Consider the following 21,686-nt stretch of genomic DNA (forward strand, 5'->3'; position numbering starts at 1 on the left):
CTAGGATACAGGAGGGCCAAGATAAAATATTTTATTAATCTCCTATGGCAAACTTTCCTCTCCCCACCTCATGACACAGACATGCAAGGCATTGTTTTTGGGGTGGGGGTGATGTTAGACCCCTGACAGCTTGCATAGCCTTCCTTGTTTGGGAAAGCCACACCATGCCCAACTGTTGTGGGCTAGAACAGCCAAACTCTTTCAACATATTTAGTACACAATCACAATTTGCACATCCGTTCTGAAAATGTATACATGGAGGAAGCAGTTCATCAGAGGGTCAAGGAGACCACTGGGAGGGGTTGCTGTATAGTGTCACCCCCCATTCCTACTCTATTGGAGAGATTCTACTGGAGAGCTTGCCCCATGCCACCCCAACATTCCTTCACCAACTGGCATCCTCTAGATGTTTTGCACTATAGCTCCCATGGGCCCCAACCAACACAGATCTGGGCTGTTGGGAACTGTCGTCCAAAACATCCAAAAGGTTGCCATAGACTATGCTGCAACTTCTGTAGTGCAATACTGCCAAATCCATTAAGAGAATGCTTAATGTCTAGCATTTAAAACATGAGACACACATTCTTCTGCAACATTCAAAGTAAAATCAAGAAAAGGTGGGGATTTGGGTTTTCAGTTAACAGGTTCATGCTTGAGAGTGTTCTCTGGGCCCAGCCCTTCACTAGAATTATTTTAAAAAAACAAGCAACTATTTTACACCTCAAGGCTAAAGATTCGCAATGGTGGAATAATCAAGGTTAGAAAGCATTAAACGGGGCTTCTGCAAAAAGAAAAACAATAAAACCAGTAAAACCCAACATTCTTAAAATATTTTGCATTTGATTACAGTTCAATCCCTTCCTTCCCACTCGTATTCAGATCCCCAGGATTCATTGGGTGGGAGACTGAGCTGATCACAAATCTACTTGGAGAGAAGGAAGACCCTGCACAAGGTGACCTTTCTCCCTTGCTTCCTGGCGTTTATTCATTCCAAAGACATCCACCCATTTGTGGCAAAGCAGAGACCAGGACCAGGACAAGTCCAGTCCCTGAAAGATGCCCTATGCTTTGCACATGGTCCAATCAGATTCAGCAAAAGGTGGATCCCTGGGGAGAAATATCACCTTGTGGGGACATTTTTTCTCTTCCCTTTGGGCACATCTGGGATTGTGGGAGATGTCAAAGAAGGGGAGCTTGGGAAGCACAAGTGCACAAATGAATGTGAATACAGAGCAAGCAATGAATAACGAGCAACCTCAGCATAAACTCCTTTGCAATTACAGAGTTTAATGGAGTTGCTGAACGGAAATTGAGAAGCTATTCAGCATAGCAAAGTCCCTGAGAGGTTAGAGCAGGGAACTGCTCTCAGCTGCACAGGAGCCTCTGCAGATTAGCTCAGCCACTAAATGTTTCAGCGGGCTCTGCCAACTGAGGCCCTAAGAGGAGTTCCCAGCCAATGGGCCCTTGGCCCATCCTCCCAGTTCCACCATCCCCAGCCGATGGTCAGAAAGGAGGGCACCAGGTTGGTGAAGGCTGCTCTCTGACATCTGACAAGCTGCAGGCCCACAACTAGCAAAAATCTGCCGCGGGGGAGGAATTCCACATCACAAACCTGTGCTCCCCACATAGCGGGAAGCTCATTTGGGGGCCTGCAGGCAAACGTGTATTCAGACCGAGAGTCAATGCAAAGCAGTTTGGCAAGCTGTGGGAAAGTCGCAGGTGACAAAACCTGGGCACAGAGAGAGGAACACAAAAAACATGAAGAGAAAGCTCCTGCAATCTCATGGGGCTCCTGAGGTGAGCAGCCTCAAGCCTGTTTTTCAGAAGCCAAAGTGGGAGGGAAAAGCCAGCTCCCGACCTTCGTTCCACAGCGTTTTGCCAGAGTCTGACCTGGCCTGGCCCACAGCAAGGTCCAACTATTTGCCCAAGATAAAAATTATCCACAGGGCCCCCACCCCTGGGCCCATGAGTAGTTTGTGTGAGTAGGGCTGGCCTGCCCTGTGTGCCTTAGGCATGGCTCCCCTCCAAGGACAATGCACAGGCGTGGCTCTTGATGCTACATTGAATGGCAGGCCAGCTGCGTTTCCAAGGAGGTCCTCCTTGCAGAGTTGCGTCCAGCGGCATCAGAGCAATGCCGGACCCCAGGCCAGAGCTGCAGCCTGCTCAGGTGGCCATTTACCAAGGTATAACCCTGAGAGCCCATCCAGCTCTTGAGAGCGTGGGCTAGGAGAGCTCAAAGCCTGTGTTCATGCTGATGGCATAGCGCAGCTTCTCCCGCAGAACGCTCTTCTTGCTGTAGTTGGGCAGCTTGAGGAGGTTGAAGCAGGTCGAGGAGGTGGGCAGTCGGCCGCCCGGCTCTTTCTTCCGGATGGTGAAGAAGCCCCGCAGGACGCTGCCCAGGGTGTCCCCCGTGTCCTGGGGAGAGAAACAGAGGGCTTGGGGTGCCACAAAGACACGCGCCTGGCGAGCGCTGCAGGCTGAACAAAGCATCTTGCATGAGATCTGGGTGCTCTCTGCCCAGAAGGCCCTTGGGACCCCAACAGAGCAGCCTGTTCCAGGCAGGGTCCTCACTATTTCCACATCAGAGAATAACTGCTCTCTCTAGAGCAGAGCGAGGGGACCAACCCCAAGGGACAGGCCTGCCTTATGGTACGTGATTCAGCTGGGAGCTGCTTTGCATCACCTTTGGTGTTTGGTGGTTACAGAGCATCATGGCTGAGACAGGCCTGCTGGTGGCCTAGGCCACATTCACACCACTTTGCCGTCATGGCTCTCCACCCCCAGGAATTCTGGGAGCCGTAGTTTGTGATGGGTGCTGAGGAGCTGTGAGGAGGCCCCTATTGCCCACAAAGAGCTACAGTTCTTAGAGCAGTCTATAGATCAATCCATCCCTCTTCACAGAGAACTCGGAAACTCCGTGAGGGGAATAGGGAGTCTCCTATCAATTCCTGGCACCCTGAACAAATTGTAACCCCCATAATTATTTTGGGGAAGCCATGACTGTTTAAAGTGTTACCCTAGTAACACCTAAACTGGCCTCAAACTCCCCAGTTGCTGCCTGGCCCTTGGCTGTCCCTCCACTTCTGCCATTAGCCTCACTGTTGAGACCCTGGATTCCTCCCACACAGCTGATTTCTCCGCAAAACACATGATCCGGTTAAGTAAATCTAAAAGGGCTTACAACCTGAACCGGGGTGAGGGGTGGGGAGCTGAATTGGGAGAAAGATCTCCCTCCCTCCTCCTCCCCAACATTCCTCCTCACGGTTCCAGGGCTGTCCTCTAAAGACAAGCCTGGGGTCCTCTGTGGGGGTGGCTGTGCTCCTTTCAGCTGAACCAGGCCAGTGGCTCCTGCAGTCGAGCCTCCTGTTCTCACAGGGGCCAACCAGATGTCGCCATGTGAAACCCTCAGGCAGGACCCATGCGCAAGAGCACTTCCCTCCACCACCTCATGGTACTCGGAGGTATCTGGTGTGCCTAGTAGGCCCTGATAGCTCTCTTCTCCAAGAATTGGTCTAATTCCGTGAACTGTGACTCCTTTAAGGGAGGGTGGAGCCAGCAGACACTTCCCTGCCAGGAAGGAGACCTGCAGGGAACACAGGAGGTCAAGGCTCGCCAGCTTGGCTCATGCACACACCTGGTCATCGGAGACTTCCACGCAGCGGATGGAGAAGGGGGGCTTGAGGTAGGCAAAGCCCAGCAGTGGCGGCCGAGAACAGCTGGTAACAAACTGGCACAGGAGAGGAAAAAGAGCAAGGGGAAGGGGGAGACATGTACTGGATCAGGCTGGCTCTTCAACTGGGGTGCAGCACCATTCTCATGGGTGGCGTTGAGGGGCTGCCCCACATTTATTATTATTACTTTATTGTATTTAAATCCAACCTCCCCCCACCCGCCCCGGAGCTCAAGGCAGCATGTCCATGGTTCTCCCTCTCGTCATTGGAGCCCCACAACAGCCCTGCGAAGTAGGTATGGCTGAGCGTGAGAGTGGGCCAAGGTCCCCTAGTGAGCTTCATGTCCAAGTGGGGAATGGATTCCTGGTCTAGATTGATCAAAGTCCTTTCTCTGTCCGAAGCAGCCTTTATGTGCCTGCATTTGAACAAGCTGGGACCCCAGTTTGTACCAGAGCAAGGCCTTTGGGTGCCTACGTTCCTGGGTTCAATCCTCAGCATTCCCAGATGGGGGTAGGAAAGAGTCTACTTTGAAACCTGGCGAGCCACTGCCAGTCAGTGCAGGCAACACAGAGCTACGTAAGAAGAGCAGACCTCAGTATAAGGCAGCTCCAATGTTACAGCAGCCCTTTATGGTGGATCATGAAGACCAAAATCTTGCTTTCTCTTTAGGGGAAAGACCACAGGTAACCATATATACAGTGCATATCAGAAGCACTCAGAAGACCACCAAGAAACTACACTTGCGGGAATCAGAGTTGGAAGGGACCACAAGGATCATCTAGTCCAACCCCCTGCAAGGCAGGAATATTTCACCCAACGTGGGGCTCAAACCCACAACCCTGACATTAAGAGTCTCCTGTTCTACTGACTGAGCTGTCCACATGTACACAAGTGACTAAGGTCCATGAATGACCAACCTGGCGGACTCCCAACTCCCATTATCCATGACTACTGGTCATGCTGGCTGAGGCCAGTGGGAGCTAGAAGCCCAACATCTGGAGGGCCCCAGGCCTGGTTGGTCACTCTTGTTTTACACGCATGTGTGTGCGCGCACACACACACACACACACACACACACACACAGCTTACCTTAAGAAACATGGCTCTTTCATCAGGGTTAAAATCATTGGCTAGGATATCCCAAAGCCAAATGATGACTCGGTGACTGCCATGGAAGCCCCCGTAGTACACAGTGTGCTTCCTAAGGAAGAAGAGACAAAAAATCAAGTGGAGTTCATAGGTCACTGAAGTCACTAGATCAAAGGAAGGACTATAGCTCTGCCCCAACTTCCTGTTGCCACATGAAAGCTGCTGGTGGGACCATTATGCAAATAAGGAAGGTGAATTGCCGAGGGGGTCCCCCCCCCCTTGCTCACTTCCCATGGGACACCCACCCACCAATGATTACTTTCAACTGGAAACACTGAAACTTCACTGTATGGTGACTCAAGCCAGAAGAGAAGGAGGTCAGTGTTAACCTTCAGCACCCTAATGAGCTTTGATATTCCCATGATTACCTCTTCCAAATGTGCCCCACACCCATGGCCAAAACCGGACACTCTGCCGCAGATAAACCTGAAAGGACTTGCCCTTTGCTGCCCCTGATGTGTGGGGCTCCCCCACCGTGCATGGATGGGTGGATGGAGACACACACACTTCCTCTCCTCTCCAGCCTTTTCAAATCCCTCCTCAAAGTTTTTGGGCTTTATGAACTTACACATGGCATGGACAGAGGGGAGAGAGAAAAGTGTGCCTCCCTTTTTCTTAATAATAGATGAAGCAGAATGTGGAAAGAGACACCCCCCCTCCTCCTCCCTTACTTCAAGTCTTCGAGGTCTATCTCAGCGTTGTCACCCGATATCAGCCTTTGCAACTCAGGGGCAGAGAAGACACGGATCCACTCGGGCTTGATGATTGAGCGGAAGCCGCTGATGAAGGCGGCCGCCTGGCTTTTGATCTGCGTGTGCATCCGGAAGTGGGCCATAAGGTGGATGTAGCTGATCCTGGCGTGAGGGACAGAAAGGCACCCATATCTATCTATCCATCCATCCATCCTTCCATCCCTATATACATAAAATGTAAGGCTGTCATCACGCAGCCCCCATAAGAGGACCTGCAGTGCCTCATCCCAATCCTGTATTGGCATGAAGTCAGGGCACAGGAAGGTAGCAGTAGAGAAAGCAGGTTTCAGAATGGCAGGTTTAGGTTTAAATAACGCAGGGACAAAGGTTACAGATAGGTAGCCGTGTTGGTCTGCCATAGTCAAAATAAAAAAAATCCTTCCAGTAGCACCATAAAAACCAACTAAGTTAGTTCTTGGTATGAGCTTTCGTGTGCATGCACACTTCTTCAGATACACTGAAACAGAAGTTGCCAGATCCTTCTATATAGTGAGAAGGTGGGGAGGGGTATTACTCAGAAGGGTGGTGGGAATGGGAGATTGGCAGATAGCTGAGATGAGCCTGTTGACGACTCTTAATGACTGCAATAGGTCTTACAGGAAAAGGCAAGGGGTGAGAAGGTGAAGAATGGCTTAGTCATGTATAATGAGATAAGAATCCAGGGACAAAGCAGAGATAAGAATCTTGGGACAAAGGGACACAGAGAAACTGCAAAACGGGGTTTGGATGAGGTGAAAAGGAATGGGGTGGGGGACTGGTAAATGGAGTGGAGGTTTGGGGGGGGTGTTGGTGAGCAATGTGGTCAGGGTGGCAGTCCTTGGTGTGCATTTCAGAGAGAGGGTGGACATGGCTAGCACACCATTCCCATCCTAGGGGTGGGGGAGGAATGGCCCCCTCATCGCAGGGCAGAGCGGTTAGGGTTAGTTCAGAAAGGCTCAGGAGGATTCCCCATCCTGTTCTCATTCCACAGAGCAGCCCATGTGGCAAGACAGACCATGGGGAGCTCCCAGTGAGCAACTTTCCCCAACAAGGACTGGAAGTCAAACTTCTGCCTCCAAGTTCTCCTCTCAGAGTGTGCCACTTTTGAAACAGTTTCCAAAGGAGTTTGAGATCAGCTGAGCCACAAGGTCAAAAGGAAGATCCCACGGGCCACACAGAAGCACTTGGGGCAAAGCAAATGCAGCGCTCTGGATGCTGCCGCAGCTTATGCTTCCCAAGGACGGCTTCCTGTGAAAAATGGCAGCAGTCCAACTGCAGCACAAGGAGTGCAGGATCCTTCCAGTCACATACAACAGGGCCATTAGGTGCAAACACAAGTCAGCTGCTGCAGGAAATCCCACCCACCAGGGCTGATTCAAGCGTGTGATGGGGCAATGGAACTCCCACAACCTGATATTTAAAAAGAAAGGTTGGAACACTGCTTTGAATTTTTTATATCTAACAAAAAGTCAAGGTTTCCACCTCCTGAGTTACAAATGTTAGTAGGTCAAAGTGCTAGCAGGTAAAACTCCCACCGCATCCTGGAAATATTCCATTTCCAAAAGTTCTTCTGGCAATCTAGATACCTACGGTGACACAAGCACCTCGTTCCAACGTCTTGCCTGGTGTGGGAGTCACTTGGGCACTGGGGGCACCCTTTCCGCCTCAACCTGTTGAAGTCAGCCACCCTTTGGGAAGGGGACAGAAGGCAGCCCCCGGGGGATCAGGGCGGACAAGTGCTCACTTACTTGTTTTCGTTGGTTACAGGGATGGTTTTCCCTCCTGGAATAAGTTCGTGGCAAACAAGCTAGAAAAACGGTGGGGTTGGGAGGGAGAGAGAGACATTACTTATTGCTTGTAATATACCATGGGAAGTTCAGGCCAGGAGGGGTGGGGCGGCTGGGGGTGTCACACCTTCCAGAGAGAATGGCCCTATGACACAGAGGCCCAGCCCCCCCCCCATCACAGGTGGGTGGCTGAGTTGTTCTTTTTGAGGAGGGCAGAGGTGGGCCAGCTCCTGTGGGAAAGTTTCTACATGTTCATGTTGAGTGTATAGTTCAGTGTTTTTCAACCACTGTTCCGTGGCACACTAGTGTGCCGCGAGATGTTGCCTGGTGTGCCGTGGGAAAAATCCGAAAGATTTTTTTAAAAAAATATTCAAATTTTTGCCCACTAGGTGGGTGCCGGACTGTGTCCTGGGTATGGGGGGGGGTTTGACCCCACCCTCAGCCAGCAGGGGCGCCGACTGGCGCTCCTCAGGGGGACACCCTCCACTTTTCTGATGTCCGGGCTGTGATTGGTCCAGACTCCAGCCTGGACCTATCACAGTAGGACATCATCTTCCGACTTCCTTCCCGCCCGAGCACAGTGTGCGCAGCAGCGGAGAGAAGAAGACGTTGCGACTCGAGTCACCAGGAGGACCGGAGAAGTTGTCATTTTATTTCTCTTCAGTCTCCACTGAATGCCATGACTGGGTTAGGGACCCTTATAGCTCAGCATCAGTTGGTGGAAAGGACATGACTTTACAGGAGCAGGAGGAACTAACTGAACTGAGACAAAATCGTGGTTTCAAGCTAAGATTTGCTGATCTACCTTTGGACAGTTTTTGGTTGGATACTGCCAAGGAGTTCCCCCTTCTGGCAAACAAAGCTATTTTGACATTGCTCCCATTTTCCACTACATATCTGTGTGAGATGAGCTTTTCAAGCATGATTGCTATAAAAACTAAATACAGAGAGAGACTGAGAGCTGTTGACGAAGAGCTACGTGTGTGACTTTCTTCGATTCCAGCCAGAATATCAGCTTTGTGTTCAGCCAAACAGGCCCAGGCTGCGCACTGAATAAAGTATTTTATAATTTTTCATATTTCTGTTTACTTACTATTTCATAATAAAGTAATTATAAAATACTTTCTTTGTGTTTATTTGATTCCTATTCAAGAGAATTACTTTATATATAGTCAATATAGGCACAGAGTTAATTTTTTTAACATTTTCTAATGGTGGTGTGCCTCGTGATTTTTTTCATGAAACAAGTGTGCCTTTGCCCCAAAAAGGTTGAAAAACACTGGTATAGTTTATGTGTGTGGCAGAACTGTGGGTGCTGAGGGGGATGGGGGAAGGATTCAAATCAATAAAGAATGAAGAGCTAAGCTTTTTAGGAGACAGCGAGCAAAAAAGTCTGAGTGGAAAAATGGGAAGTGTCAGCCCTGCCTGGCACAGGGCAATTCATGGAGCATTTGGCCAAGAGAGCTGGACTCAGCGTCCCAAGGGGGTGTCACTCCCTACAGGACCCGGAAAAGCAGAAAATGTGACAAAAAAAGATGGGGAGACTGGGAGGGAGCCCCACCTGGCCCATCACGTCTTCGTCATAGGAAAGCGTCAGGCCCAAGTCACTGATATCTCCATCGTAACGCTGAGAAGGGGGAGAAAGAAAGAAGGGGAGAGTTTAAGTGCTGAGGCTGCTCAGTTTCCACCCTAACTGGCTGGGCTTCACTTCCTAGCACTCTCTCAGAATTCTGCTGCACGTGTCCAAATTAAGCTCAGCCAAATACATTAATGTGCAACGCTGTATGTGATGAGTCTGGCTACGCAGAATCCCAGCCACCACTGGCAGCTCTGACTCACCAATTCCTCTTACTTCCAACACTGCAATAGGCATCAGCCACTCACTGTCAACTCCCACTAGACATTCACAGAGTATAGAAACTTCTCTGGCATTCGCAATTTCATTAAAAAAGCGAAACCCAATCTTCTCTAGATGCTGAATTTTTCATTCAATTTAATGTTAATACATGTTGCTTAATGTGTGCTTACGATGTCTGACAGCAGAAGGAGACAGCCTGGCACACTGTTGGTTTAGCAGTTAGTTTCTGCTCCCTGGGCCAAGCGCAAGGAGACTGGGCCTAGTCAATAACTGGGAGAAACACAATGGCAGACTTCTCACTCAGTTATCAGAACTGCATTTAGGGCAATCAGTTGCAAGCCCAAATCCCCTTGTGCTGGCTATAATTAAAGGAAGATAAGGACAGACAAGTGGCCGGGCACCCAGCAGGAGACTGAGAGAAAGCCAAAAGGATGGCAAACGAACCTTGATGGAGGTCAGGTTTTTATAGAACTCTGAATCCAGTGAGGGAAGTTCATCCACAGAGCTGTAGAAGATGCTGTGATGATGTCCCAGCAGCTGACTCAGGAAGAAAGATGCAAAAGGAACATCCACCACAATCCCCTGCAAAGGGGGGAAGAAAAACGGCTCAGAGAGAGCTGCATTTCACGATCACCAGCCAGCAAGTAATCAGAGCCTGAACCCTGGAAGAGGCGATCTATAGCCCATAACAAAAATCCTGGATGGTCCATTGGGAGAAGGGGGCACTGCCCCACCAGACTCAGCCTGCCCTCAGGCAGCCCCCCCCCTTTGTTATTTGCCTCCAGTCTAGTGTGTGGCAACACGGTCTTCCTGCATCTTCCTCCTGAGTCTCAGCTTTATTCCTGTCAAACTCAGGAGGGAGGAGGAGGATAAAACAAGAATTAGTTGGCTCCATTATTCCAGCTCCCTGCCTCCCCGCCCCCGACCCAATGGGCAAAAACGTTTCTCTTTAGGAAAGATGCTTGGGGTCCCGTACAAGAGCCAAACCACCCACAGAGGGCTGGCACTGGTTGTGCCAAAGGCAGCTGCCACGCCCCTCCTACCTCATAGACGGCTTTTCCAAGCATCTTCCCAACAAACTCAAAGAGCTGGAGATAGTTCTCATGGATGTAGGACGTTGGGGAGGGATACAGCCTCTCATCGCCGCTGGTGGTCTACCCGTCACGTAGCAGCAGAGACAAGAGAGAGCAACATAAGCCTATGGCTGCCTGCATGGCCAGCTGGGGCCGTCTGACAAGACAGGGCTTGGGACAGGGTTCTGGCACCTTAAAGAGGTTGAGCGCAGGGTCAAAGACCTTCTTGATTATTTCCTCGAGGAACTCCTTGAAGACGCCGTCCTGGTCAATGCCGGCCTCATCCACTCCCAGGTCATTCACGAACTTCACCCGGATGACTCCCTTCATGGCGTTCTGAGACAGCTGGCGCAACTGTTCGTACCCATCCTGGGGAGAGGTGGCAAGTGCCACAAGGCCAGAAAGGTGGTGTTATGGACTGGTTGGATGCAGAAGAGTGGGGGGGGGCACCAGCTGGGGAGCCCTCAAAGGAAGAAGGCTTAGAGCCTGGGGAGTGGGGGTTGCACGACAATGGGGGTCAGAGGGAGAAAACCATGGGGAGGAAGTCTTGGAAGCAGAGACGGTAACAGGTTTGGTGAGCAGGAAGAGGCTGTGTCAGAGGGCAGTCCAGGTTCAGAGGCTGAAGTGGAGGCTGGAGAGGAGGGGGGCAACTGCAGAAGAAGCCAAGGAGTTCCCTCCACCCTGCTGTGAGCAGCTCCCCTCCCTCGAGTCTCCCAGAACACGGAAAGGAATGAATAGGGCAGAGCAAAGAAAGACAAGGCAAAGAAGCCTCAGGTTGCTGGAGAAGGACCCAGGGGAGGAGCCTTAGAGGGCACTGGGAAGGCAGGGCCTTGCAACTGCCTCACTGGGGCAAGACCTACTGGGAAGAGTTGCTGTGACCACTAGGCCTGCTCCAGACTCTGGCTCCTAACAGGTGTGGGTGGGAGAACAGTTCATTGGTACGGACTGTGGCAGAACTCCCTTTGAAACCTGCGATAGTTTGCAACTAGGCTGGCTCAAAGTGAAATGTGGGCATGAGAAGGCTTCATGAGCTGCCTCAGTCCAAAGAGGGCTGGGAGCCACTTGTCTCAAACCCTGGGGAGCGAAGGCCAGTCAGGAAGAGGCAAATCAAGAGGCTTCACAGAAAGGCTAGCAGAGAAAGAGGTGGTTTTCTTTGCACCACCTTCTAGAAGAAGCTACGCCACTCACCTCCAGCATGCGTGACCGGCGGATGGTGATGTGCGTGACATGAGGCGACGCGGAGGTGGTCTCCACCAGCCCCAGCTTCTCCTTCTCTTTTGTCACCATGTTCCGGAAGAGAAGAGCCCTCTGAAAATGTTCCAAAGAAGGCGCTTGTTCAAAAGCCACGTTGCCTAAGTGCAAGGTCAGCCTTCCCCCCCCCCCCCGGGGAACCTCAAGAGACGTCATCCTTGGCCAGGCCCACTGCTGGCAGGTGGGAGTCCCAGCAACATCTGGAAGGGAAACAGCTGCAGGGCCAGAGGGCGGATTCTCCTTCCCTGGAGGGTCACCAGAAGGCCAGCCTGAGCCTCCAGGGCAGATGCTCAGGAGCCTCTTCCTTGGGTCAACATTCAGCCACTGCTTTTCCCTGCAGCCGTTCTTTCCCTGTAGGGTCACAGGGCCCTGCTTTATTGTTATTTCTGGATTGCAACCCTCCTCAAAGATGCTAAAGAGACACAGGATATATATGTTTTGATAACAAAATAGCAGCTGCTGCAGTTTTTTTTACTTCATTACAGATAGTGTTTCAACAAGCCTTCCCCAGCCTAGTGCCCTCCAAATGCTGTTTTACTGCTTCAGTCCCACTGGCTTGCAGTCAAGAATAAGAGGAGCTGGAGTTCAGCAACATCCTGAGGGCAATAGACTGAGCAAGGCGGATTTGAACACATTTCATCTCAACCACTTTATTACATCTATATCCCACTGTTCCTACAGGGAGCAAAAGGTGCCACACACACACTATTCTGCCCCTCCTCACAGGAACCCTATGAGTCAGGTCAGGCTGAGAGGCAGTGACCGGCCCCCGAGGTCACCCTGGGAGCTTCAGGGCCGAGTGGGGAGTTGAACCCTGGTCTCAGCGCTGGATGACCACATAGGCAGAGTGGGCGCTGGCCTATGGGCCCCATGCCTTTCAGGGGCCCCGTGACAATGGATCAAAATAATATGGATTTGATCTTGAAAGATTTACAAGGAGTCCCCGAGATTTCGACTGCATAGGGGCCTCCACAGGGCTTAATCTGGCACTACCGGGTCATGCAGGTCCTGGCCTGCCACTCTAATCACTAGGCCACACTGGGCAGGCCCAAGGGGAACACACTACACTAGTGGCCAAAATTATGGAAACCTTTTGGAGAAAGTGTATTTCTGAGGTTTGATGGCTCATAACACCCCCCCATTTTTTTAGTAATACCATAAAATTATGTATCAATGGAAATATAATTTAATGAAGAATGCACTGCTACCATGTTTGTTCAATTATCTGTATTCCATCAAAAGTGATAGCCAAATAACCATAAAAAGGAGTGTTTAGAGAGCCAATCAGGTGCCATCTTGTTCTGGCAATGATGGCTCATAACGCCACTATTTTTTTTGGAGGAGTATCATAAAATTATATATCAATGTAAAGATAATTTAATGAAGAATGTAATGCAATAACATTTATGAAGTCTTATTTATTACAACAGCAGTCTAAAGAAGAAACGTGAAAAAATAAGATATACAAAAATTCTCATGTCAGTTAATACTTAGTAGGGTAACCTTTAGCCTTCCCATGAATTGAACCAAGTTTTTTAGTTTTGTAGCTGTAATAACATGCAATCAAGATAGAATTATTGCCTCTATTAATTGGGTTTTATTGCTGGGTTGCTTCTGACTAACATGTTTCTTTAGTTGGCTCCATAAATTTTCAATTGGGTTAAGGTTTGGGCTATGTACACGTCCCCATGTATAAGGTGCCCCCTATTTTTGAGGACTCAAATTTAAGAAAATGGGGGGGGGAGATGACCCAGAGTTGTTGAGCATTGTTTTGGGGAGGATTGCCCAGAGTTGTTGAGCTTTTTTAGCGGGGATTGCACAAGGCTGTTGAGTTTTTTTCGGGAGAGGGGATCACTAACCCAAATGACAAACGCAGCAGCAGCCAATCCGAAACAGCACTTGACGCAGCCACCAATCACCAACAAAATGGCCATTCCTGCTCACGGCTGCAACCAATCACCTGTCGCCCCCCCCCATCTGACGACCCCCCCTTTTAAACATTATTTTAGAGTAAAAAAAACCTAGTCTTATACACAGAAAAGTATGGAACATTCCCATTAATGACACAAATTCTGCCCACGCCTTTTGCTGTCATACAACTCCAAATCATAACACTAACTGGGTGTTTCACAAGTAGGATGTAGATCTTCTCCGATACTCCTCCTCACCTATTTCATGCCATCACTACCAAGCAAGGGGATTTTGGTCTCATCACTCCAAATAACACTGTCCCGTTGTTCCGCTGTCCTGTTAACATGGGTTTTAGACATGTTTAACCTTTTTATCCTTTGTTTGAGAGATAACAATGGCTTTTTCTTTGGAATTCTAACATTTAGACCATATTCCTGCAGTCTGCACCTGTCAGGGAACTGCCATCAGTGCCGGAGGGAGAGAGCAAAAGCCAGAGGGATTCCAGAGAGCGTCCAGGGATCGGGAGAAGCAGCCCATCTTCTGGGGAAGAGAATCAGCGTAGCACCAGTGGAGAAGGGGGGCAGATGGGGGAATCTGAGAGGCGGTCCCATGACTCCTTGCCTGGGACCAGCAGGGAGAGTAGGGGTCCTCCGTTGCCCACGCCCTCCTTGCGCAGAAGGCTTTCGCGCAGAGAGAGTAGGAGGAGACTAGGCGTCAAAGAGCTTCTTTGCTGGAAGAAGTTCAAGAAACGCCCACGGACGGATTCTGCCAGCGATTGAGTCAGCCACGGGCGAGTGGCTGTCCGGACAGAGGAGGTTCACTTAGGCAACCCTGCCAGGTGTTTGCACCCAGCCGGGGAGATGGGCACCTGCTTACTCACGAGCAACCCCTAGAACCATCACAGCACCAAACAGTCCTTGCACTCAACTTCACAATACAATGCACCATGTCATCTTTTATACACCCAGATGATTTTATTCTGTCACGCAGGCACAGTCTCTCAATTCTTCTATCATCACTTTTCCTGCCTTTACCTACATCTTCAAAAATTTAGAAATGCCACCTTTTGTTAAGTTTCCACCAATTTTTCTTCTAATTTCTTCATAACTGTAGCCTTGTTCACTTAATAGTACAATTTTACTTCACTTTCTGGGAGACCAGTCAACTCTTTGCACCTTTCTTTAATTTTATTACTTTTTACAAGCTCACTAAATGAAAGAACAAAAAACAACAAAAAAAAACAACCCAACCAACTTGATAGCAATCACACAACACACTGACAAATCTCCTCCTTATTTACGTTGTAATAAATAATCCTTTATAAAAGTTATTGCATTACATTCTTCATTTATTAAATTATCTTTCCATTGATGTATAATTTTAAGGTATTACTAAAAGGGGGGGGGGTTATAATCCATCAAACCTCAGAAATACACCTTCTCCAAAAGGTTTCCACACTTTTGGCCACTAGTGTACTTGGGGACGGTCTGTAGCTCAGTGATCCACAGGACCTGCTCTGCAGGGTGATGAGAAAGACCCTCCCTCTTCCCAAGACCCCAGAGAGAAAGGCCAGAGGGCAGACAAAACCAGGCCGGGTTATGGAGAAGGTGGGCTGCAGTTCTGTGCAACGAACAGAACCATCAAACCAGATGGGTGTGCATGAATTCAAAGGAAAAGAAAGGTTCTGACTAGACTATAGTAATAACTTCCTGGTGGTCAGATCTGCTGGACGGGGGAATGGACTCCTTTGGAAGGTGGTGGACTCTCCTGCACTGGAGGCCTTTAAACGGAGGTTGGGTGGCCACCTGTCAGGGATTCTTCAGTTGCGATTCCTGCATTACAGGGGGCTGGACTAGATGACCCTTAGGGTACCTTCCACCCCTTACAATCCTGTGCTTCTATGAATTTGCAAGAGAAGAGCATCTGGGTGAGAAGACCTGTGCTTCATTCATATTTTGATTCTAGAACGGGGCCACACAATACTGCCTTGGAGCATCATTCCCACAATTCAGCAAGCTCCTCCTTTCCAGGCTCCGGGCTCAGTCTCCACTCACATTTTTGTGCGGGATGATGTGGGGAATATACTGCAGGACCAGCTGGGCCCGTTTCCGGTCTTTATCAAGCTCCTGGAAGAGCAAACTCGGTTTAAGGTCCCTAAAAAAATAAAACAAACATAAATGTGGCAGGAGGTTTGAAAGTCCTGAAAGAAACAGGACCAGCCAGTTGTGAAGTGGGCAACTTCTAACAGGACAGCTCTTGGCAGAATCCATCCTGCAGCAGACCAAGGCCCAGTGCCAGCACAGAGCTAGGCTGAGCTGCTTCTGCTCATGCCTCTGCCAAGGACTCACTTGCCTGCCTTGGTCAAGTCACTTGCAGTCCCGAAAGTGTTTTTAAAAGGGGGAGGCATAACAGTAAACTTGAAAAAATGTTGTAAGGGCAAACACACCAGAAAAAGGCACTAAACACCCTTGACTCAGATTATGACAGGGTGGGTAGGAATCTGGATTACTCCGTTAGGAAGCAGGTGCTTACTTGCGCAGCCAGTGGTCATCTGGAGCAAAACGCCGGCGGCAGTCTCGTTCGTACAAGACCATCAACCAACCGTGCACCGAATGGAAGAGCTCCAGGGTCTCTCCTTTGGCACTCTCTGTAACAAGGAGGGGGAGAGAAAACATACCCTGCAATAAAGCCGAAAACATTGTAACCCACAGCGGAAAACTCAATAATAGAAAGCGGGACAGCTGTGGCCCTCCAGATGTTACAAGGCAGCCAGCATGTCCAATGAGCAGGGAGGAAGGCGAGACCAGCAACATCTAGAGGGCCACAAGTCCGCCCCCCGGCCCCCCACGAGCAAATGAAAACTGGCCCCTGCCTCTGACTGGCACTAAAACATTTTTGTAGTAATCATTGTATTTGTATAGCTACATGCCACAACAAAGAGAATACAACATTCAGAGCAGAGCCATGAATTTGGCTCTTAATTTCTCGGCAGCAAGCACAAAAAAAGAAATACGCAAGGTTACATTATTTTCTTTGTCCAACAGTGAAACCACACAACCTCACTTGATATAAAGAAAATTTCCCCTGCAGCTAAACTCAGACAGATGATTTTCATGATGATCTTTATACAGACACTGTAACGTCCTCTATAACCATTTTACCAGGCATAGGCAAACTCCGGCCCTCCAGATGTTTTGGAACTACAATTCCCATCATCCCTAGCTAACAGGACCAGTGGTCAGGGATGATGGGAATTGTAGTCTCAAAAAACATCTGGAGGGCCTGATTTTACAAAACACACAGAAATGCTGTTCCAAAAGCAATTTCTTAGAGCAGAGAGGCAGAGGGCATAACACCAAGTTTTTGTTCTGTGAAAGCAATTCTATGTGGAGCCAAAGGAACTGACTCCAAATAGTTTGATTTCTGATGGTCTTATAGAATTCATTTTGCTAGCTTGCGCCCAGTTCTCCAATCTGTTAAGGTCATTCTGAAGTCTGTATTCTGCAGCATTAGCTCCCCCTCCCAGTTTGGTGTCATCTGCAGATTGCATGAGCAACCCCTCAATTCCTTCATTCAAGTCATTTATAAAGACATTGAACAGACCCAGGACAGAACCCTGCAGAACCCCACTTGTCGCTTTTCCCCAGGACGACGAGGAACCATTAATGAGTACTCTTTGGGTCTCTCTTAATAGATGAATGAAAGCCTAGAAAATCTCAAGGAATAGGTAGTTAACCAAAATCACTTACCCACAATTCCATCCCAAATCATCTTAAACACAAAAGAATTCAGGAAAGATGAGATTGTGATCAGCTCTTCCAGTTTGAAAGAGATCTGCTCTTCGTAGACTTCAATGTCGTCAAGAATTCTAGAAGTGGGAGAGGGGGAGAAAAGGAACACTTTTCCTTTGTCTCACTGTGGAGGAGGGGAGGAAGAAGCAGCCAAGACACTTCACCCAGTCCATGCTCCCATACCTCTCTGGCTTGTGTGAGCCAGAGGAGCATTGGGGCTTCCTTAAACTGCTGAGCTGGGGGGTGGGAAGCCTCCCACTGCTCAGCTGAGGTGGCCCCCATCCTTCTCCAGCTTGCAAAAACTGCTGGGGGAGGGTGGAGGCTTTCTCAAAGGCACAGGCAAGCAGAGCCCAAGAAAATGCTCACGTGGAACCTTCTTAGGCCCCTTCTGCCTGCCTTCTGCCTTTGCCGTCTGCAGGAAATTTGAGCTATAAAATAGCCTACGTGATGAGATGCCGGGAGCAGTCACAGAAAAGCATCAGCATGGCCAGCAGCCGCTTGGACTCCTCGGTGTCGTTGCTCAAGCACTCCAGGAAGAGTTTCAAGCCACCCTGGGGGCCCAGCTCACAGATAAAGGCCCACAGCTTGGGCAGCAGGTCGTCCAGGTAGGTCAAGCCTAGGAGAGGGGAAATCCACAAGGGAACCAGCCCCAGGAGGCCAAGCAGTTCTCAATTAATTGTTTATTATTATAAACAATATCTCTCATTAAACACACACACACAGAGCGGCAATGAAACACAAGCTTCTAGTCCTCAAGGCTCTGGGGAAGCCTAGTAGAAAATCAACCATGAGGAGGAGGATGTGGGGAGAGGGCGGGAAGCAGGCAGGTACAGCAGGTAAGGCCGAAAGGGGACCTGTGCCTTTCCTCTGGCCTTCTGACCCTGCCCACCATGGCAGTTTCAGCCGCTGCCTAGCAAAGTTCAAGGTGCCATTATCTGCTCTTCTAGAACTTGCACCAGGAGAAAAAGCAGATGGGGGTGGGAATTTGTCCCACACCAGGTATCCGAAAGAGAGAGGACTGTATATTTCAGAACATTCCCATCCTAAACAGGCCAAGGTGATCTCCAGAGGTTAGGACTCGAACCAGTGGATTCAAAGGACAAGGAGGTTCCAACTAAAGATTAGGAAGAACTTTCTGAAGCTAAAAGCCGCTAAGACAGTGGAATGGACCCTCTTGGGAGGTAGTGTCAGGTGGCTGCCCATCAAAGATTCCTTAACTGGGATCCCTGCATTGCAGGGGTTGGACTAGATGACCCTCAGGGTCCCTTCCAACTCTACAATTCCACGATTCCATGTTTGCTCTGAAGTGAGCTGCATTGACTGTGATGAGATTAATGTTCAACATTCATGTTCAGCATGGTTAGGACTGGACGCTTGGTTCCATTTAACTATAAAAAAGCAGGGTGGAGAGGTGAGAAGGGGCACTCGACAGGCTGCGCTGGCTGGGGCTGGCGGAGTGGTGCCCCCAGACATCTGGAGGGCGCCAGGTTGGGGAACACTGGTCCTAGGAAAGCCAGCCTTAGCAGGGAGGACTCTTTCAAGTTAGCTTTACCTGACGACCAGGTCCCCACTTCCGTCAGGAACCCCCAAACTCTCTCTGCTTCCTCATCCCCTCCACTGCCCCCTCAACCAACCTGTGAGAATCTGCAGCCGGATCTGCGTCAGGGTGGTGAGGGCCATCTGATACAGGACACAGATGCTGCAGACCTTCTGCACCTCTGCCGAATCCACCCTCTTGCCCCCGACAGGCTTAAGGATGTTGCGGACAGATGCGGATTTCTGGAAGGCACGCTTGAAAAGGTCTAATGGGAAATGGAGAGGGGGACAGTCAGACGGAGGCACCCCAAGGAACCGTGTTGAAGGGGACCTTCCCACTCAAACGACTCCCTCCCTCCTAACAGCCCCCTCCTCCCATTGTTCAGATTTGGATAACCAGCGTTCGAAACGCCCATTGTTCTAGGTGCATTTTGCAACAGGGAATTTCATTAGCGTGGGCAGTTTCTGAGGTCTGGGCGCAGTATTGTGCCTAAGATTTGAGATTAAAACTGCAGAGTGGAAGGAAAGGGGGACTTTTTCTGCCTCCCCACTTCTAGCTACTCTCTGAAGACTGGAGAAGAGGCCCTCTTAAGAATATTAGGGGGTGGGTAGGCAGTGGAAGGACCAGGTAATGTGAAAAATGAACATAATATTTTAGCTGCAGTTCATTCATTTTCAGCTTTGTATGCTTGTTATAAAAAAGTGTGCCTACACATTCCGTTGTTGCGCCCATAACCTAGGTGCCATTTAGCTCCTAGCTTTCATATCTCAGATTCTAACACTGCAAACAATTTTCATGCTGGAAAGATCCCAAAATGGTCAAACGCATCATACCTACTAGAATTGGGGGGGGCAATATTATATATTAAATTAAATATATATTAAAATATATATATTAAATTGGCCAGAGTGGGAGTGAAGCCAAATGCAAAACGGCGGCTCCACTAGCAGAGCCAGGGGTTCCCTGTAAATACAAGCACAAATCTACACCTGTGACTTTGATCCATGCTTAAGAGCATCACCGGAGCAAAGGTCCTTTTGCTGCTGCTGCTGCTGCTGCTGCTGCTGCTGCTGCTGCTGCTATTAAATGATGAGGAATTGGAAGCCCTTCCTAAACTACTGAAAGTCATCCTGAGATCTACCTCAATCTAGGACCAGCCACTTGCCCGATGTTGTCAGACAATAACTGCCCTTGATCCCTGGCCCTCATGTTGTGGTGGCTGATGTGAGCTGGAGTCCAGCAACATCTGGAGCACAGCAGCTTGGGGCAGGCAAGCATAGACAATGTTCTCATCTTTAACCTCTCCCTCAAAACCTCTCTCTATGGATGTAGCTTGCCTCATCCCACATATGCCCACTGCTGGAGGTGCCACATAATGACACAATGCTCCTTCTGCCTTTGCAAGAAGTCGAACTTTTACTGTGTGCACCCACACTCTGAAACTCCCTGCCATCAGGCAGCTGCCTTCAGGTACTCTTCAGGTACTCTTTTTGATACCTGCTAAAAGCATTACTTTAGACAAGCTTACCCAGGTATGTGGAACACTGTTTTAATATGTCTTCAGCTTATGGCTGATTTTAATTATTATTTGAATATTTTTAATAGCTGTTTTCAACTGTCTTTTCTGACAAATTCTTTTGTGTTTTTTTTTTTAAAAACTGACTTTGAGGTTTTTCTTTACTGTTAAGCAGTATATAAACCTTTATGAATATATAGCAAACCACTTGGAGGCTTTATTACTATTAAACAGTGTATAAAAGTTGTGAGGTAAAGACCTCCTTCACAAGCATCTTTCCACCTGTACAGTGGTACCCCGCAAGACGAACGCCTCGCGAGACGAAAAACTCGCAAAACGAAAGGTTTTTTTCGTTTTCGAGTTGCCTCGCAAGACGAATTTCCCTATGGGCTTGCTTCGCAAAACGAAGCTTGCCCCGGGGACAGCGGGTCTTCTCTTTTGAAGCAAGGGGCTGCAGGGGAGATAGCGATCTCCCTGCAGCCCCTTGCTGCAAAAGACGTCCGGGGGAAGCGGGGAAGCGAAGCGCTTCTTCCCCGCTTCCCCTGGACCTCTTCTGAAGCAAGGGGCTGCAGGGAGATCGCTATCTCCGCCCAGCCCCTTGCTGCAAAAGACGTCCGGGGGAAGCGGGGAAGCGAAGCGCTTCTTCCCCGCTTCCCCCGGACCTCTTCTGAAGCAAGGGGCTGCAGGGAGATCGCTATCTCCGCCCAGCCCCTTGCTGCAAAAGACGTCCGGGGGAAGTGGGGAAGCGAAGCGCTTCTTCCCCGCTTCCCCCGGACCTCTTCTGAAGCAAGGGGCTGCGGGGAGATCGCTATCTGCCCCCAGCCCCTTGCTGCAAAAGACGTCCGGGGAAAGCGGGGAAGCGAAGCGCTTCTTCCCCGCTTCCCCCGGACGTCTTTTGCAGCAAGGGGCTGGGGGGAGATCGCTTCTCCCGGTGCTCCGAAGCCGGGCGGGGGGCAGGGGACACCTCCCGCCGCCGCGGGGACACCTTTTGAAGGCAGGCGGGGGGGAGCAAAGACTTTCGCCCCCCGGCAGCCTTCAGAAGAGGTCCAGGACCTCTTCTGAAGGCTGGCGGGGGGCAAAAGTCTTTGTCCCCCCTGCCTGCCTTCCCAGGGGCTTTTAAATCGCCCCGGACAGCGGAGAAGTCCTCCGCTGTCCGGGGCGATTTTAAAATGCCGCTCGCCAGCATTTTAAGATCACCCGGACAGCGGAGAAGTCCTCCGCTGTCCCGGGGTTTTTTAAAATGCTGGGGGTGGGAAGAAAAGCCCTTGTCCCCCCCCCCCAGCCTTCAGAAGAGGTCCGGGGACAGACTGTCCCCGGACCTGGTCTGAAGGCGGTTTCCCTAGGAACACATTAATTGATTTTCAATGCATTCCTATGGGAAACCGTGCATCGCAAGACGAAAAAACCGCAA

The 21,686-nt window shown here is 49.8% G+C and overlaps 1 protein-coding gene and 1 long non-coding RNA gene across 5 annotated transcripts in view; one reads left to right on the plus strand and one right to left on the minus strand.

The window, feature by feature from the left end:
• LOC309517094 overlaps positions 1–21,686 on the plus strand; it is a 118,125-nt gene that overhangs the window by 68,589 nt on the left and 27,850 nt on the right. The gene's annotated exons all lie outside the window — the stretch shown is intronic.
• UBE3B (ubiquitin protein ligase E3B) overlaps positions 18–21,686 on the minus strand; it is a 32,485-nt gene continuing 10,816 nt past the window's right edge. For all 4 annotated transcript variants that reach the window (XM_082196067.1, XM_082196066.1, XM_082196065.1 and 1 more), the window contains 15 exons: positions 18,857–19,024; positions 17,667–17,838; positions 17,181–17,299; positions 15,964–16,078; positions 15,486–15,585; positions 11,458–11,577; positions 10,462–10,638; positions 10,240–10,350; positions 9,641–9,778; positions 8,900–8,965; positions 7,300–7,358; positions 5,492–5,674; positions 4,761–4,872; positions 3,635–3,727; positions 18–2,415 (listed from right to left, as the gene is read on the minus strand). In XM_082196067.1, the coding sequence (XP_082052193.1) occupies positions 2,224–2,415; positions 3,635–3,727; positions 4,761–4,872; positions 5,492–5,674; positions 7,300–7,358; positions 8,900–8,965; positions 9,641–9,778; positions 10,240–10,350; positions 10,462–10,638; positions 11,458–11,577; positions 15,486–15,585; positions 15,964–16,078; positions 17,181–17,299; positions 17,667–17,838; positions 18,857–19,024 (1,925 nt within the window). In that variant the 3' untranslated portion in view covers positions 18–2,223. The remainder of the gene's footprint in view (positions 2,416–3,634; positions 3,728–4,760; positions 4,873–5,491; positions 5,675–7,299; positions 7,359–8,899; positions 8,966–9,640; positions 9,779–10,239; positions 10,351–10,461; positions 10,639–11,457; positions 11,578–15,485; positions 15,586–15,963; positions 16,079–17,180; positions 17,300–17,666; positions 17,839–18,856; positions 19,025–21,686) is intronic.

Source organism: Podarcis vaucheri (assembly GCF_965113315.1).
Source record: "Podarcis vaucheri genome assembly, chromosome: 13".
Lineage (NCBI taxonomy): Eukaryota > Metazoa > Chordata > Lepidosauria > Squamata > Lacertidae > Podarcis > Podarcis vaucheri.